Here is a 14,554-nt window from a genome sequence, read left to right on the forward strand (position 1 = left end):
GCGCTGGCTTTCGGGCTGATGGGCGTCGAAGGGCCGAGTCAGCGGCGTTTGGAGAGAGGACTCGCCGGCCCGCCCCGGGGCCCAGCTTCGGCCCCTCGGACCTCGCAGAGGAGGGCGTCGCCGGGAGGGGGCTGCAGGACCGTCCGTCCCCGCCCGGAGCGCAGACACTTGGCGGGGCGCCCCGCGCTCCCCCGGCGCCGGGCCGGGGGCGGCGCCGTGACGAGGCGGCGGGGGCGGGGGCGCGGCCTGGGGCGCGGGCGCGGGGCTCGGGGCGCAGAGGCCGCCGCGGGGGACGCGGGATGGCGCGCGCGGGGGTGAGCGAGCGGGCGGGCGGGCGAGCGGGCGAGCGGGCTCAGAGGCACTCGCAGCCCGCCGCGCAGCAGCCGGGCAGGCACAGGCACACGCGCACCCCGCAGCCGCCCCCCGCGCGCCCCCCGGGCCGGGGCGGCGGCGGCGGCGGGGGCCGGGGGCGCGCGGGCCGGCGCGGGGCGGGGGCGCCGGGGCCCCGCGGGCGGCGGGAGGCCGGGGAGGGCGCGCGCGGGCTGGTCTGGTCGGCGCCCATGCCGGCGGGCGGGTGCGGGGCGCCCCGCGCGGGCTCCCCGGGGCCGGCGGCGCCAGGCGCTCAGCGCGCGGCCTGTCCCGCAGGTCTGGCTGCTGGCGGTCGGCGTCCTGCTGGCGCTGCCGCCGCGCTCGGGCGCCCCGAGGCCGGGCCGGCGGCCGGCACGCCCGCGGGGCTGCGCGGACCGGCCCGAAGAGCTCCTGGAGCAGCTGTACGGGCGGCTGGCGGCGGGCGTGCTGGGCGCCTTCCAGCACACGCTGCAGCTGGCCCCGCGCGAGCAGGCGCGCAACGCGAGCTGCCCGGCAGGGGGCAGGCCCGCCGCCGACCGCCGCTTCCGGCCGCCCACCAACCTGCGCAGCGTGTCCCCCTGGGCCTACAGGTGAGCCGCCCCCGAAGGGACCCCGCGCCCCAGGCAGAGCCGCCCGGCACTCGCGCCTGCCGCCCGAGACGGCGTGGAGGAGGGAGGTGGCACCTGAAGGGCGCTTGGGTTTCAGGGCGGCTGGCGGAGACCCCCTCCGCGGGCACGTAGGGGAAAGGCGGCTCGTGTCCTGTGCCCTGTGTCCAGGGCGCGAGGCCCCCTGTCTGCCACTCCCTGGACACCTGGGCTGGGCCCTCCACAGCTCCAAGGGAGGAGAAGAGTTTTTGGTGGACTAGGACCTATAGGACAAGTAGGACAAGGGTGTGGCCAGGAGAGGGGGGGTAAGGGGAGAGAGAAGAGAGATCCTCAGTATTGCTTATAGGTCCCCTGAACCTGCAATAGTCCCTCAGTACAGAGTCGGGCACGGACAAGGACAAATTAAAAAAAAAAATCAGTTATTTGAAGGTAGTCCTGAGGTGATGGGGGGAGATGCGGGACAGACACTTTCAACCGCACACACGGAGTAAACTTGAGGATGGTGGTGGAAGAGGTGGAATGATGTCAGCTGGACGGATAATTATGCAAAGAATTATTTTTTTTTTTTGTGGTTTTTGGGTCACACCCGGCAGTGCTCAGGGGTTATTCCTGGCTCCGTGCTCAGAAATTGCTCCTGGCAGGCACGGGGGACCATATGGGACGCTGGGATTCGAACCGATGACCTTCTGCATGAGAGGCAAACGCCTTACCTCCATGCTATCTCTCCGGCCCCTGCAAAGAATAATTTAATAGATGATATAGGGTTTAATAGGCGATATTTCTGTATGGGAATGACAAAAAGAGGGACATACGATGTCTGTGCTTTAGTCCTTACTTGCATGTGATTTTGTGTGACAAATAATTTTGGCTAAAGTCACTCAAGGTTTCCCTGTTAGCTAATGGCTCTCTTCCCTCCTGCGTATAAAGGACTAAGTTTTCCTGAGTCTAAACCCACATAGTCCTGATGAAAGTGGGTGCTCCTTTCCCTCCTCTGGTGGGTGTGCTTCGGACTCAACTCTCAAACCACTTCTGCTTCCTGTTCTTGCTTTTCTTCTACTATGCCAGGCCCCTAAACGAAAGGGCATGATGCTGTACTTATTAAGCTTTCTATGATCCTGTTGACATGCTAACTTATGTGGAAGAAACTTCTAGAATCTCTCAAGGCAGCAGCTGAGCTCTGCAAACTGCATTTTTCACGAACTCCATCTCTTCAGGTAGTGGATGCCTTCCCAGACTCTTTTGCACTGCAAGGTGCTGGAATCGCGTGTAATAGGCTTTCAGGACCTGTTCCTCTGGATCCCCTTCGAATCCTCTTTTGGGTAACATTGAAGCAAAATAGGATAGCAGAGTGAGCAGTTAAGTTGTTGCCCTTTCTTGTTTCTTTTTTTTTCCTTTCTTCTTATTTTTTAAATGTAGCAACTCCATTACCAGACAGATGAAGTTTATATTCTGAACCTGGAAATGACTGGCATGGTAGTGTGACTGAAGCACTGTCAGGAAACTATTGATCTGATGCTTCTGCCTACTCAAAAGATTCAGTAGCTTTGCCCTTGCTGAGAATTGTCAGTCTCCCTAGGAAAGAAGACAGCTAGGCAGAAGGAATGGCTGAGCCCAGCATCATAGTGAGTGTCCTGATAGCCTCAGAGCAGGAAGAAAACTGGCATCGGATGACTTGTTCCTGTTTGTAGTGTGGAACCCCAAAGGGAATTGTTTCTCCAGTGAGGCGTGAATCAGGATAGTCTAATAAGGAGGGGGACTTGAAATACTGGTTGCTGGCTGTGAGAACTTGCCCTTTTCTACTGGACACCACTTCTGTGCACTGCTGGCCTCTCTTCATGAACCACAAGAAACTAAATAGAAGTTAGCACAGGTGACTCTGGAAACAGCACTGTTGGAGGGACAGGTATCCCTGGCTGGAAACATAGTTTTAGAAGCGCTATTTTAAGGCTGAAGCAAAAGATTCCTTTTTTTTTTTTTTTTTTTTTTGGTTTTTGGGTCACAACTGGTGGCACTCAGGGGTTACTTATTCCTGGCTTTGCTCTCAGAAGTTGCTCCTGGCAGATTCAGGGGACCATATGGGATGCCAGGAATTGAACCAGAGTCCATCCAGGGTTGGCCATGTGCGAGGCAAATGCCCTATCATTGTGCTATCGCCCTGGCCCTGAAACAGAAGATTCTTAAGCTGTATGGCAAGCGAAGCATGCTTGCAAGTTTCAAAAAGTTTACTTTTTTTGTTTTGTTTTGTTTTTTTTGTTTTTTTTTTTTTTGTGGTTTTTGGGTCACACCCGGCAGTGCTCAGGGGTTACTCCTGGCTCCATGCTCAGAAATTGCTCCTGGCAGGCACAGGGGACCATATGGGACGCTGGGATTCGAACCGATGACCTCTTGCATGAAAGGCAAACGCTTTACCTCCATGCTATCTCTCCAGCCCCTTGTTTTTGTTTTGTGGTCACACCTGGCAGCGCTCAGGGGTTACCCTAGCTCTATGCTCAGAAATCCCTCCGGCAGGCTTGGGGGACCATATGGGATGCCGGGATTTGAACCACCGTCCTTTTGCATGCAAGGTAAATGCCCTATCTCCATGCTATCTCTCTGGCCCCACCCAAATTTACTTTAAATGACTAAGTTTTCAGGGGCCGGAGAGATAGCACAGCAGTAGGGCTTTTGCCTTGTATGCGGCCGACCCAGGACAGATCTGGTTTCGATCCCTGACATCCCATATGGTCCTCGAGCCTGCTAGTGCAATTTCAGATGGCAGAGCTAGGAGTAACCCCTGAGCACCTCTGGGTGTGGCCCCCCACAATAAAAGGGTAAGCTTTCAACTAGAAACGTGGATGAGTTTCAGTTTACAAAAGTGGCTCATTCAAGGTCCAGAGCAATAGTATGCCAAGTAGGGTGCTTACCTTATACACAGCTGATCCAGGTTTAATTGCCAGGAGTAAGTCCTGAGCACTGCTAGGTATGACCCAAAATTAAACAAACAAACAAAAAAAAAAATAAAGAAATGGTTTGTTCAATAAATGGTGTTGAGATAGCTGAGTTAGCACTCATTCTCATAGGAAAATAAATTCCAAAGAATTTAGAGACTTACATATAAAAATAAAGCTATAATACATTTTAAGACAATTGGGACTGGAGAGATAGGATGGTCTTTCATTCAACCTGTACCCCAGTTCAAATACCCAACACTACATAGTGCTCCCTGAACTCTATTGAACATCACTTCTGATCACAGAGCCAGTAATAGCTTCAGAGGTTGTTTCCCAACTTCCTAACACAACAACAATCACAATAAAAAAATATTGATTATATTATCTTGTACTAAAGAGAAACCCATTTAGTGTGGCTCACTGACCACTCTTCCCATGGAATCATCAATGATGAGATCTCTAAATTAAATTACATTTCTATTTTTTTCTGACAAAATAAAGTGAGAAAAATAAAAGAGCAGGGGCTAGAGTGATTATTGTACAGTGTGTAGGGCTTTTGAATTGCTCGCAGCTGTTCAATCCCCAGTATCCCATATAACACCCCAAGTCTACCAGGAATGATTCCTGAGTGCAGAGCCAGGAATATGCCCTGAGCACTGTTAGGTATGACCCTAAAATAAACAAAAGGAAAAATATGGCACTTGACTTGCATGTGGCGACTTGGATTTGGTACCCTGAGCACCACTAGAAGTAATTCCTGGGTGCAGAGCAAAGGTAAACCTATGTCATAAGGACTCAGTTCTTAAAGAGTAACCGAAGACAAAAAGCTGTAACCTAAGGAAAAGACCAGGAAAGATTGCAGATCTTTGGCACATGAAATGCTTCACCCTTGGCTTAAAAGCTGGGGCAAAAGTGGCTAGAAAAAGGAGCCGGGCGCTCCTGTAGTCAGGAAGCCGAGGCCAGAGGATTGCTTGAGTCCAGTTCTGGGCTGCAGTGCGCTATGCCGATCGGGAGCAGGGGACCACCAGGTTGCCTAAGGAGAGGCGAACCTACCCAGGTCGGAAACAGAGCAGGTCAAGGATCAGTAGTGGGATCTCGCCTGTGAATAGCCACAACATTCCAGCCTGGGCAATATAGAGAGACCCTGTCTCTTAAAAAATAAAATAAAATAAAATAAAATAAAAATTGGAAAAGATGCCTCTCAGTCACAGAGATAAGAATGTGCATTGTTTACGGAGGGCAACTGACTGGGACCGGAGAGATAGCATGGAGGTAAGGTGTTAGCCTTTCATGCAGAAGGTCAGTTCAAATCCCGGCATTCCATATGGTCCCCCGAGCCTGCCAGGAGCAGCCCCTGAGCAATGCCGGGTGTGACCCAAAAACAAAACAAAACCGGAGGGCAACTGAGTATTGATTTCACACACTTTTTGCCACAGTAATCTCAGTTACTGGTCTTTCTCTCAGCTACTCTTGTCCACATGTCAAACAATGAGTACCCTCTGAGGGTAATAGTAAGGTATTAGAAATCAGAAAAACAGCCACTAGTAAGCAAGTTTGAGCAAAAATGCTATCAAAACAGCTATAAGAAAGGATGGAGTACTCTGGATTTGCCAAAAGTTTAAGAGGAATAGAAAGCCAGAGTCAAATATGTGTACAAGACACTTGTGTCTGCTGGGTACACTGCATGTTGAGGGACAATTTTAAGTGCTCTGTAGTATGCAGGCTAGAGTCATTTTTGGAACCTGGTAGTCATGGTGCCTCCAGAAGGGACTATGTGGCTGGAGACAGGAAGGAAGGAGTCTTGCTCTTCCCTCTTTCATATATCTTCTAATTTTCTACTTGCATTGTGCAAGAATTTATTTCCAAAAAATCTCAATTAAGGGCCAGAGAGATAACACAGCAGTAGGGAGTTTGCCTTGCACACAGCTGATTCATGACAAACGGTGATTCAAATCCCAGCATCCCACATGGTCCCCTGTGCCTGACAGAGATGATTTCTGAGTGCAGAGCCAGAAGTAACCCCTGAGTGCCGCCAGGTGTGACTCAAAAACCAACCCCCACCCCCCAAAAAAATCCCTCAATTAAAAATTTTAGAAAACAGAAAAAAACTCACTAGCCATGAGGGAAAGCAGATACTGAAATATAGTTTCAGAGAATATCGGTGGCATTTAATTATCTGAAAGACAGTAGGAAGGACCTTGTTTCTGAGGCCTGGGGGTGCCCAGAAGAGATTCTGCTTGCAGCCTGATAGAGTTCACATAGCCCCTGTGACCCCACTCAATCTGAGCCAGTGTACCTGTCCTGAAAGATAAAGAAACTGGATCTGAAACCAGGAAGCAGTGGCCTGGTCCCAGGCCATCTGTATCCCCGAAGGTTCCTGACCTAGGATGTGCTGATAAAAAAAAAAAAAAAGCAATATCTGGTCCAGAGAGATTAGTACAGCAGGTAGGGTACTTGCCTTGCTCACAATTGACCCAGGTTTGATCCCCAGGATCTCCTAACCTTCTGCCAGGAGTTATTCCTGAGTACAGAGCCTGGAATAAGCCCTGAGCATAACCAGATGTGACCCAGAAACAAAAATAAAATAAAATAAAAAAGAAAGAAAAGAAGAGCACATCTAATTCCAGAATAAAAATATATTTTCTCATTTATTCTGTGGCATCATATTTGCTTCTCTTCAACTTTAAAAACTAAAATGCCAAAAATAAAGTCAAAGTAATTGCCCAATAAGATTTTCTAAGCCACATGACAGACTCAGAAATATATTGAGAGCATTTAAGTTTATGAAGGTTTCAGAGACTCATTTGTCTGGAAATAGCTGCCAGCACTCAGCTTTTTAATTGTTTACATTTTCCCACATGAGGGAGTTGTCTGAAGAGAACCTTTCTCTTCAATGTGAACAGCACACTAACTTGTTTTTAGGTTCTGTTACTTAACCAACACGCCCTCCAGACCATGGCAAAGACGACTGACGCCTAAGTGGGTTTTGCAGTAAACAACTTCAGAGATGCAAATTTCAAGGAGGGAATCAGGGAAAGAAAATATGTGGGAGAGGATGGACACAGGGTCAAGGCCTAAAGGGGGAGCAGACCCCAGGTGCTAGAGAAGAACAGGGTTGATCTACAACTGGGTCACATTCCCTAAGCAATGGGATGTGGGGTGGCCTGAAGGTTCCTTGATACTGGTGTTTTTCTATGGGTGCCCAGCTGGCACTATTCTGAAAGGACTGGACAGTGCTGTGGGGAGGAGGTACAGTAGTGTTCGAGGGACTGGGGGGAGTCCAGTACAGCCCATTTGGGGGATACTTTTCATGGTGGAAATTCAGCAAGGCTGGGTCTCACACAGGGTTTGTTCTGAAGGTTGGAATAAGAAGTATTTGCGGGCCCGGAGAGATAGCACAGCGGCGTTTGCCTTGCAAGCAGCCGATCCAGGACCAAAGGTGGTTGGTTCGAATCCCGGTGTCCCATATGGTCCCCCGTGCCTGCCAGGAGCTATTTCTGAGCAGACAGCCAGGAGTAACCCCTGAGCACCGCTGGGTGTGGCCCAAAAACCAAAAAAAAAAAAAAAAAAAAAAAAAAAAAGAAGTATTTGCTTCACCCCAGTCATCCTCATGTGGCTGTCACAGATACCCTTTGGGTCTATTTGGGAAGAGCCTCACCCTTCACCAGACACCTCTTGTGGACATACACTCTTTTTTTCGGCTAGGTCACAGGTGTCTGCAGCATCTTTCTGTTGGAGGGGTTCTGTTCTATTTTGAATTTTGTTTTTATTTTGGGGACACAACCAGTGGAACTCAGACTTATTCCCAGCTCTGTGCTCAAGGATCACTCCTGGTAGGGCTCAGGGGAATATATGGGGTACCTGGATAGAAGCAGGGTTGGTTGTATGCAAGGCAAGGACCCTACCCTCTGCATTATCACTCCCCCTATTTTATTATGATTAATATAAAAGGAATATAACTTTCATTAGGAAATTAGGACAGTAATGTTTGGGTGACTCCATTACAGCATAAACACAGACTCACACATGCTCACTCTCGCCACCTTCACACATTTGACAACACCAAGAACATGAATGTCCTCAGTGCTATGTGGCAGCGCCTGAGGCTGGGGTATCTTAGACAAACATCACATGGATTGTGACTATGGAGGGGCAGCTTCCCTTGCCTCCACACTTGGCTTCTGTAGGGAGTTTCAGAAGGTGTGATTTCTGCAATATGGGGATTTTTACTTTCCACGGTGTTTCTCAGAAAGCTCACACTTCCTTGGTTACTGCTTCAGTCTCCGAGTTACTGACTACTTAGAAATGAACCAAGTCTACCTTCCTAAGCTACTCTTCCCACAGCCGCTACTCTGTTCTGCACAGAATCATAGTGATTCCCTTATAGCAGAGAAAAGATAACATGAGGGGAAAACAAGAGGCTCTAGCTCCTGGGGTTCCAGGACAAATCCAGTAGGAGGAAAGCTGACCATGAGAACTGTAGGACTGGAAACACTCCTTCAAAGAAGCAGCTTTTTTTTTTTAGTTAAATTTTATTTTTTATTTCAGCTAGATATGTTTTCAGGTTTCTTGGCAAGCTCTTTGGCTTTCTTGGGCCTTAATGAATATAGAATATTACCATATTACTAAAGGCCGGAGCATTACCATGTCTTCAGTGATCTCCTGATCACTGCTTCCCAAGACCATGGTCTTCAAGGGCCATCTCTTCCTCGGTTCATGAGGGGACAATGCGTGGCCATTAGACCAAGTGGGGAGTGAGTCTTTATCTGTAAAGAAACTCCCCCACCACCATCACCACAGTTCTGAACAGGTGCTTGGAAATGCCCCAGTTTAGAGATCTTGTCTTTTTAGTGTTCGCCCACATACCCAAGCGCGCGCACACACACACATACACACACACACACACAGACATATATATATTTTGTTTTTAGAGAAATCTCAGCTCTTGAGAAAGGAGACTGGTTGCCCACAGCTTTCTAGGGGACTGCATGTGTCTCCTTGTTGCCAGAGCTCTCCACAGGCATGACTTCTGCTTGAGTGAGTTCCTACCTTACTCTTTAAAATTGTCCAGACTCGTCTTGGTTTTGCAGATTAAGATCAGTTTGAGGGCCTAGATTTGATCTCTGGTAACACTCAACTTCCTGAGCACTGGGTACAGCCCTATACTACAAGGCCTGAGCAGCACCACATCCCAGGCTGAGCTCTGAGCCACTCCCTGAATAACTGAGAACTGATAGAAGTAACATTTGGAGGCTAGAACACTTACCATAGAGCCCTCTCTCAGAAACAGGCAGGCCTGCTGAGGCAGGAGAGAAATCTGTCTGGGATGTGGCTTGGACCTACAGTGAAGTTGATTTGAGGATTTAACAATATAGCAGTGCCAGAGAGCTGTTAGCTCTCATATAAGCAGAAGATATTGATGCAGAACATGTCCTCAGCCTTGTCCTCACAGGAGTACATAATCTGGCTGTCAAATACACCTTGGAAGGCTCATGATTTGACTAGTATCATTGGCAGTCAGATGACATCTTAAGGGGCTGGAGAGATAGCATGGAGGTAGGGCATTTGCCTTGCATGCAGAAGGATGGTGGTTCGAATCTCCGCATCCCATATGGTCCCCGAGCCTGCCAGGAGTGATTTCTGAACGTAGAGCTAGGAGTAACCCCTGAGCACTGCCAGGTGTGACCCAATAAAACACAAACACACACACACACACAAAACTGATGACATCTTAAAGTTCTAGGCTCACTGGCACTGGTTCCAGTGACACCTTCCTGAGTGGCCTATCATATCCTTTGTTAGAAAAGGAAATGATCTCTGTGGCGCTGCTACCAAAATGGAGTTAAAGTCCTGGGCAGGCCACATTCCTGTATGTCTTTCCTGCAATTGCACACATGTGCACACATACACACACATCTGTACATGCCAGCAGCAGGGCTCTCTCTATTGTTCCACCAGAACATGAAATTGTTTCCTACCAAGTTTGGGGTCTGGAGCAGGGCTCCTCTCACTTGCTGTCACTTGCATTCCTCCCTGAGCTCAGTTTCCATCACTGCATATCATCTAGAGTAGACCCTGGGATCAGCTGGACCAACTATCTTTACCCAGGTCAGGCTGCACATGTGGGCACAGAGACTTGGCTGGGCTCCTTTGGAAAGTGTGATTTGTGTCAGTGTGTCTGAAGTGTATTCAGCAGAGAATTGCGCAGGCTAATAATTCTCACTCCCTCTTCCCTCTGAGAGGATAATCTTCATTTGAGGTTTCAATATAGTGGCTTGCTTTTTTGCTCTCTTGTAATTATCATCTTTTAAATTTATTTTCCCCATCTTTATTGAGCTGCCATAATTTACAGTACTGTTAACAGTAGTTTCATGCATACATTGTTCTAGTCCCAGACCTGCCACCAGTGTCCGCTCTTCCCTTCATGGGTATCTCAAAGATCTTCCCATCTAGCCCTGTCTCCCAATACCCCTTGCCCCCTGTTAATCAGTTCTATTAAACAACTGTCTAGTTTGTTGCCTTTGGCCATTTGTTGTTCCCTGCTGTGTGTCTTTAACCTGGGAGAGATATTATCTGTCCCTCTCCTTCTGACTGACTTCACTCAACTTTATACTCTCCAGATACTTCCACTTAGTGCTAAATTATAGTCTTCTTTTCCCCCAACCCCAAATTGTAGTCTTTCATCTTTTCTTACAGCTGCACAGTATTGTTTTATATTGATGCCATCATCATCCATTATCTATGGCTGGGATATTTGAGTTATCTCCATATCTAAGGACTGCAGTGAACATAGGCATGCATATATCCTTTGAATGAATATTTTTGTGTTTGGTAGGTAGATACAAAATAGCAGAATCTCTAGGTTATATGAGAATCCTATTCTTATTTTTTTTTTTTGAGAAATCTCCATACTTGTTTCTAGAGGGTTAAACCTAGATGACATTCCCATCAATGGTTCTTGGCAGAACCCTGCCAACATTAGTGGTTTTTTGTCTCTGAGCCAGTAGCACTCCCAGTTGATAATCACAGTCCCAGAATCTTGTACAGGAGGTTGGAAGGGCAGAAGGATCCATGTTGTATGTGTTCCCTATCACCTGAGTCTTCCAGACTGTTGTAACCAATCCCATCTCAGTGATATCTAGAACTATCCCTGTGATTTTTATGATGTCTGCAATCCTCCCTACCCAGATCTGGTGTCAAGGGTGGCAAGTGTGGGCCTGCTCTTCTCATAGTACATTGTTATGTTAGGTGTAATCTCTTGGGCCTAAATACACACTGAAGAGGATTATGTCTGTGTACATGGCAGAGGCAAGGATTGGCAGTGCCTTCTCCCACTGCAGTGTCATTCATTGTGACAGTGACAGTTACTGAGGTTTAAGTAAGGATTTAGTTGGTGAAGAATGTGTGGTTCTGTTGAACAGTGTCAAAGAAAACACATGAGACCATTCCCAGTGGCTTCTGAAAGCAGCTCCAAGGCTCTCAACTCTGTCTGCCAGTGAGCAGGTCATCCTGGCACTGCACTTGCCTCTGACTCTGTGCGTCAAGAAAGAAAATCCCAGTTGTGAATTGGGAGCATCTTTTCTGAGGTCCTTAATGGTCTGAGGATGTAGTGTCCTCAGGGACCATGTTCTCAGATAGAAGCCAGGTCAGATGCTTGCTTGTCAGGTGTAAGCTCTAACCACTGTCCTCTCTCTTGGCCCAGAAAAAGGTCCTGACCCCAGGTCCTCATGAGCTTCCCTAATCCCCACACTGATTCATCCCTGTCTTAGACTCCTCAGGATGTTCAAAGCTCTGAATTAATGATCACTTTAACCCACTTCCTGAGATATTCAAAAAAACAGGTGGTGACTTCCCTGTACTTCCTACACATACTTGGTTGGTCACTGTTCAACAGAACCATATGCTCTCAACCACCAAGAGTTTAATTCATCATCATAGCTTCAAATGCTCAGTCAGGGTCAGAGTCTCCTGATTTTCTCACAAACCTTTAAAAAAATTCTTGCCCCACTGTTGTACAATAAAGCAGTGAAATGAACAGAAATTCCCCTACAGCTGTTCCCCCACATTGTGAGTCAGCAAAAGGACTGTCAGGCTGATGAAAGTGCTGGCAGATCTGTGTCCCCTCCCAGAATCCTCTCCCCTCCCCAAGCGCTTGGCATTGTGCTTTAGGCTGCAGGCTGTCCCACTGCCTCTGTGTTCAGGGTCACCTGTTTCTGTACTGCCTTGCCCCTGGTGCCACCCTTCAGGTTTGGAATTTGCAGTCTTTTCCCCTGATCTTAGCTCCAGAGTCCCCATAGTGCACCTCAGCTGAGACCCCTTGGCTCTTGCACCACCTGCTTTCTTCCCATCATGCTTAGCAGCGCCATTAAGAGCCCACCTGTAGCCTGGAGGTGCATAAACCTCTCTCCTGGCCCCATATAAGCAGAATCAACTGCACTGGATAATTTAGAGTGGGCAAAGATGCTTTATTTTGATTTTTCTCATTCCAGTCCACTTCAGTCTACTGAATTTGCTAGGGGATGAGGCGTTTCTGGGGTCCCTACAGGCTGGAGCACTTGTCCACCCGAGTGGAGTGTCACTGAACTCTAACCTAAGCACATGCTTTCTCTGTCGTTCAACAGCTGGAAATCCAGGCCACCTAGTCCTGCATGCCAGACCGAGTTTGCCTGTACCCCTGCCTTGCCAAGCCTGTACCCTGCCACACCTGCATCCATCTTTTGCACAGGTGCCTACTAACTGCCGCATCATCTGCCCACCTTCCTCCCATTGTTGCCCTTCCTTACCCAGCCTAAACACGCTAATCCTGCTGCTGAATTTCAGTCCCTTATAGTGACACAATTAGTTCTGGATGCACCTCCAGGATGGATAGGCTCCTGAAGCTAGGCAGGTGTGGCTTGGAGGTTGGGGAAAGTCTATTCTGGATGAAGAAGCAGGACTGAAGCTGGAGTTCCTGGGACTAGATATGGGCAGCACATTGGGGCCTTCCTGACTACTTCTGCTGGAGAGTCAGTGCGGTCAGGGCTGAGTCTCAGAATTAGGACTCAGTGCAGAAGAGGGACATTCTTGAGGACTATACACTGCTCAGACGGCCTATCAAAAGTCAGAACTGGGGTCCTGGGTCTCTATGAGTGAGACCTAAGTGACCTCCAGGCATGTTTTAGGTGCATTTTGTAGGGCATATTCCCTGGCGGTTTCTCCCTCCAGGTCACCTGGCCCTGCTGGCATGCAAATTGCCACTCCCCACCCTAGCTCGCTGCTTTGCAAATGGCAACTCTCAGTTCTGGGTGTTGAACCAAAACCCAGAGACTTGGAGGTGGAAAGATGGTCAAGTCTGGAGCGTTTTCCCATTTTCTGCTTCTTAAATGACCATGCCTGGCTGCTCCTGCCCTCCTGGGGACTGAGGGAGAACAGTCTCTCACCTGAGCTTCCAGAATTGGCCAGGGACCTGTATCTGCAGGGACCTACACCTACATTGTGCAGACCTGTTAGGACTTGCACTGTGGGTCAGGTAGAACCATAGCTCTCTGTGGCTAGTAGCACTACTGTGGCACTGGGACAACTGGCCTTTCCTCCATGATGGTGGCATACCCTGGAGACCAATGTGGAAGCACATCTGAATTCTGTGTCACCTCTTGGAGGTGGATACTGCCAGGACTGCAAAATCTGGAGAGGCCCCCTGGACATTTGTCTTTTTGTGCTGGCTGTTTGTGTGGTCCCTGCCAAGTGTGTGGGAAGTGTGCACTGTCTTTTCCTGTGCCCCTCAGGTTAGCAGGGGGAGCTGGAAATGTCCTGGCTGTTGGACAGAATGTGGGTAGGGATGTGGCTTGTGAGCATCAAATTGGGAGCTAGAATAACACGAAGTATGGCATGAGCATTCCTTGTTCCTGCCATTCATGTCCCAGTATCCTCCCCAGAGGGTGCCCTACCACATGCTCCCTTTCCCCAAGAACCCCTTCTCCAGATGTATTGTGCCACCTGGCTCCCTTTTCCTGCAGGGTGTCATATGATGCAGCACGCTTCCCCCGGCTCCTGCCAGAGGCCTACTGCCTGTGCCTGGGCTGCCTAACAGGACCAGCGGGAGCTGAGGATACTCGTTTCCGCAGCACCCCAGTCTATGCACCCGCTGTGGTGTTGCGCCGCACACCAGCCTGTGCTGGGGGTCGTGCTGTTTACCGGGAGGACTACGTTGCCCTAGCTGTGGGCTGCACCTGTGTCCCTGAGCCTGAGGTCACCACCAGCCCCAATGCCAGCATCGACAAGCCAGGAGCCAGGCCACCTCTACAGCCTAGTGACAAGCCAGCCGGGTAGTGAGTGATCCTCATTCCCTGGTGCCCTCTGCACCACCACCCTGCTTCTGCTCCTGGATTCCCTCAAGGCCAAGCCCACCGCTTCTGGGTCCCTTCCCTATCCCTACCCTTCCAGCCTACCAGCTTCTCCCCATCTCCTCCTCTTTCCCCCTCTCCAGGCTCCTCTAAGGACAAAGAAGACGAGGAAGAGCCAGAGCTATAAGAGAGTCCAGGAGAGCTTCACGTGATGGAGGTTTCAGCAGATCTTTCTTCCAAACAGCACCTTTTACACCTGCATTTTTGTTATTCCCCTCAGTGGCAGCAGCTCTCAAGACTGTCAGCCTATCTGATAAACTTCTGGTCAGAAGTCTGATAAACTTGTTTG

The 14,554-nt window shown here is 49.4% G+C and overlaps 1 protein-coding gene across 1 annotated transcript; it reads left to right on the forward strand.

Moving 5' to 3' along the window:
• Nucleotides 1–299: 299 nt before the first annotated feature.
• On the forward strand, nucleotides 300–14,292 carry IL17D (interleukin 17D). Its single transcript, XM_049778323.1, has 3 exons — nucleotides 300–314; nucleotides 646–938; nucleotides 13,879–14,292. Exons 1-3 carry the CDS (start codon nucleotides 300–302, stop codon nucleotides 14,189–14,191), a joined length of 621 nt encoding a protein of 206 aa, XP_049634280.1. The 3' UTR covers nucleotides 14,192–14,292.
• The last annotated feature ends 262 nt before the right edge of the window (nucleotides 14,293–14,554 follow it).

Source organism: Suncus etruscus, chromosome 8 (assembly GCF_024139225.1).
Source record: "Suncus etruscus isolate mSunEtr1 chromosome 8, mSunEtr1.pri.cur, whole genome shotgun sequence".
Taxonomy (NCBI): domain Eukaryota; kingdom Metazoa; phylum Chordata; class Mammalia; order Eulipotyphla; family Soricidae; genus Suncus; species Suncus etruscus.

Bases quoted from the DNA above. Each gene is read 5' to 3' on its own strand.
- IL17D (XM_049778323.1), top strand. The intron at 939-13,878 runs GTGAGCCGCCCC...CTTTTCCTGCAG, and splicing joins GTGTCCCCCTGGGCCTACAG to GGTGTCATATGATGCAGCAC.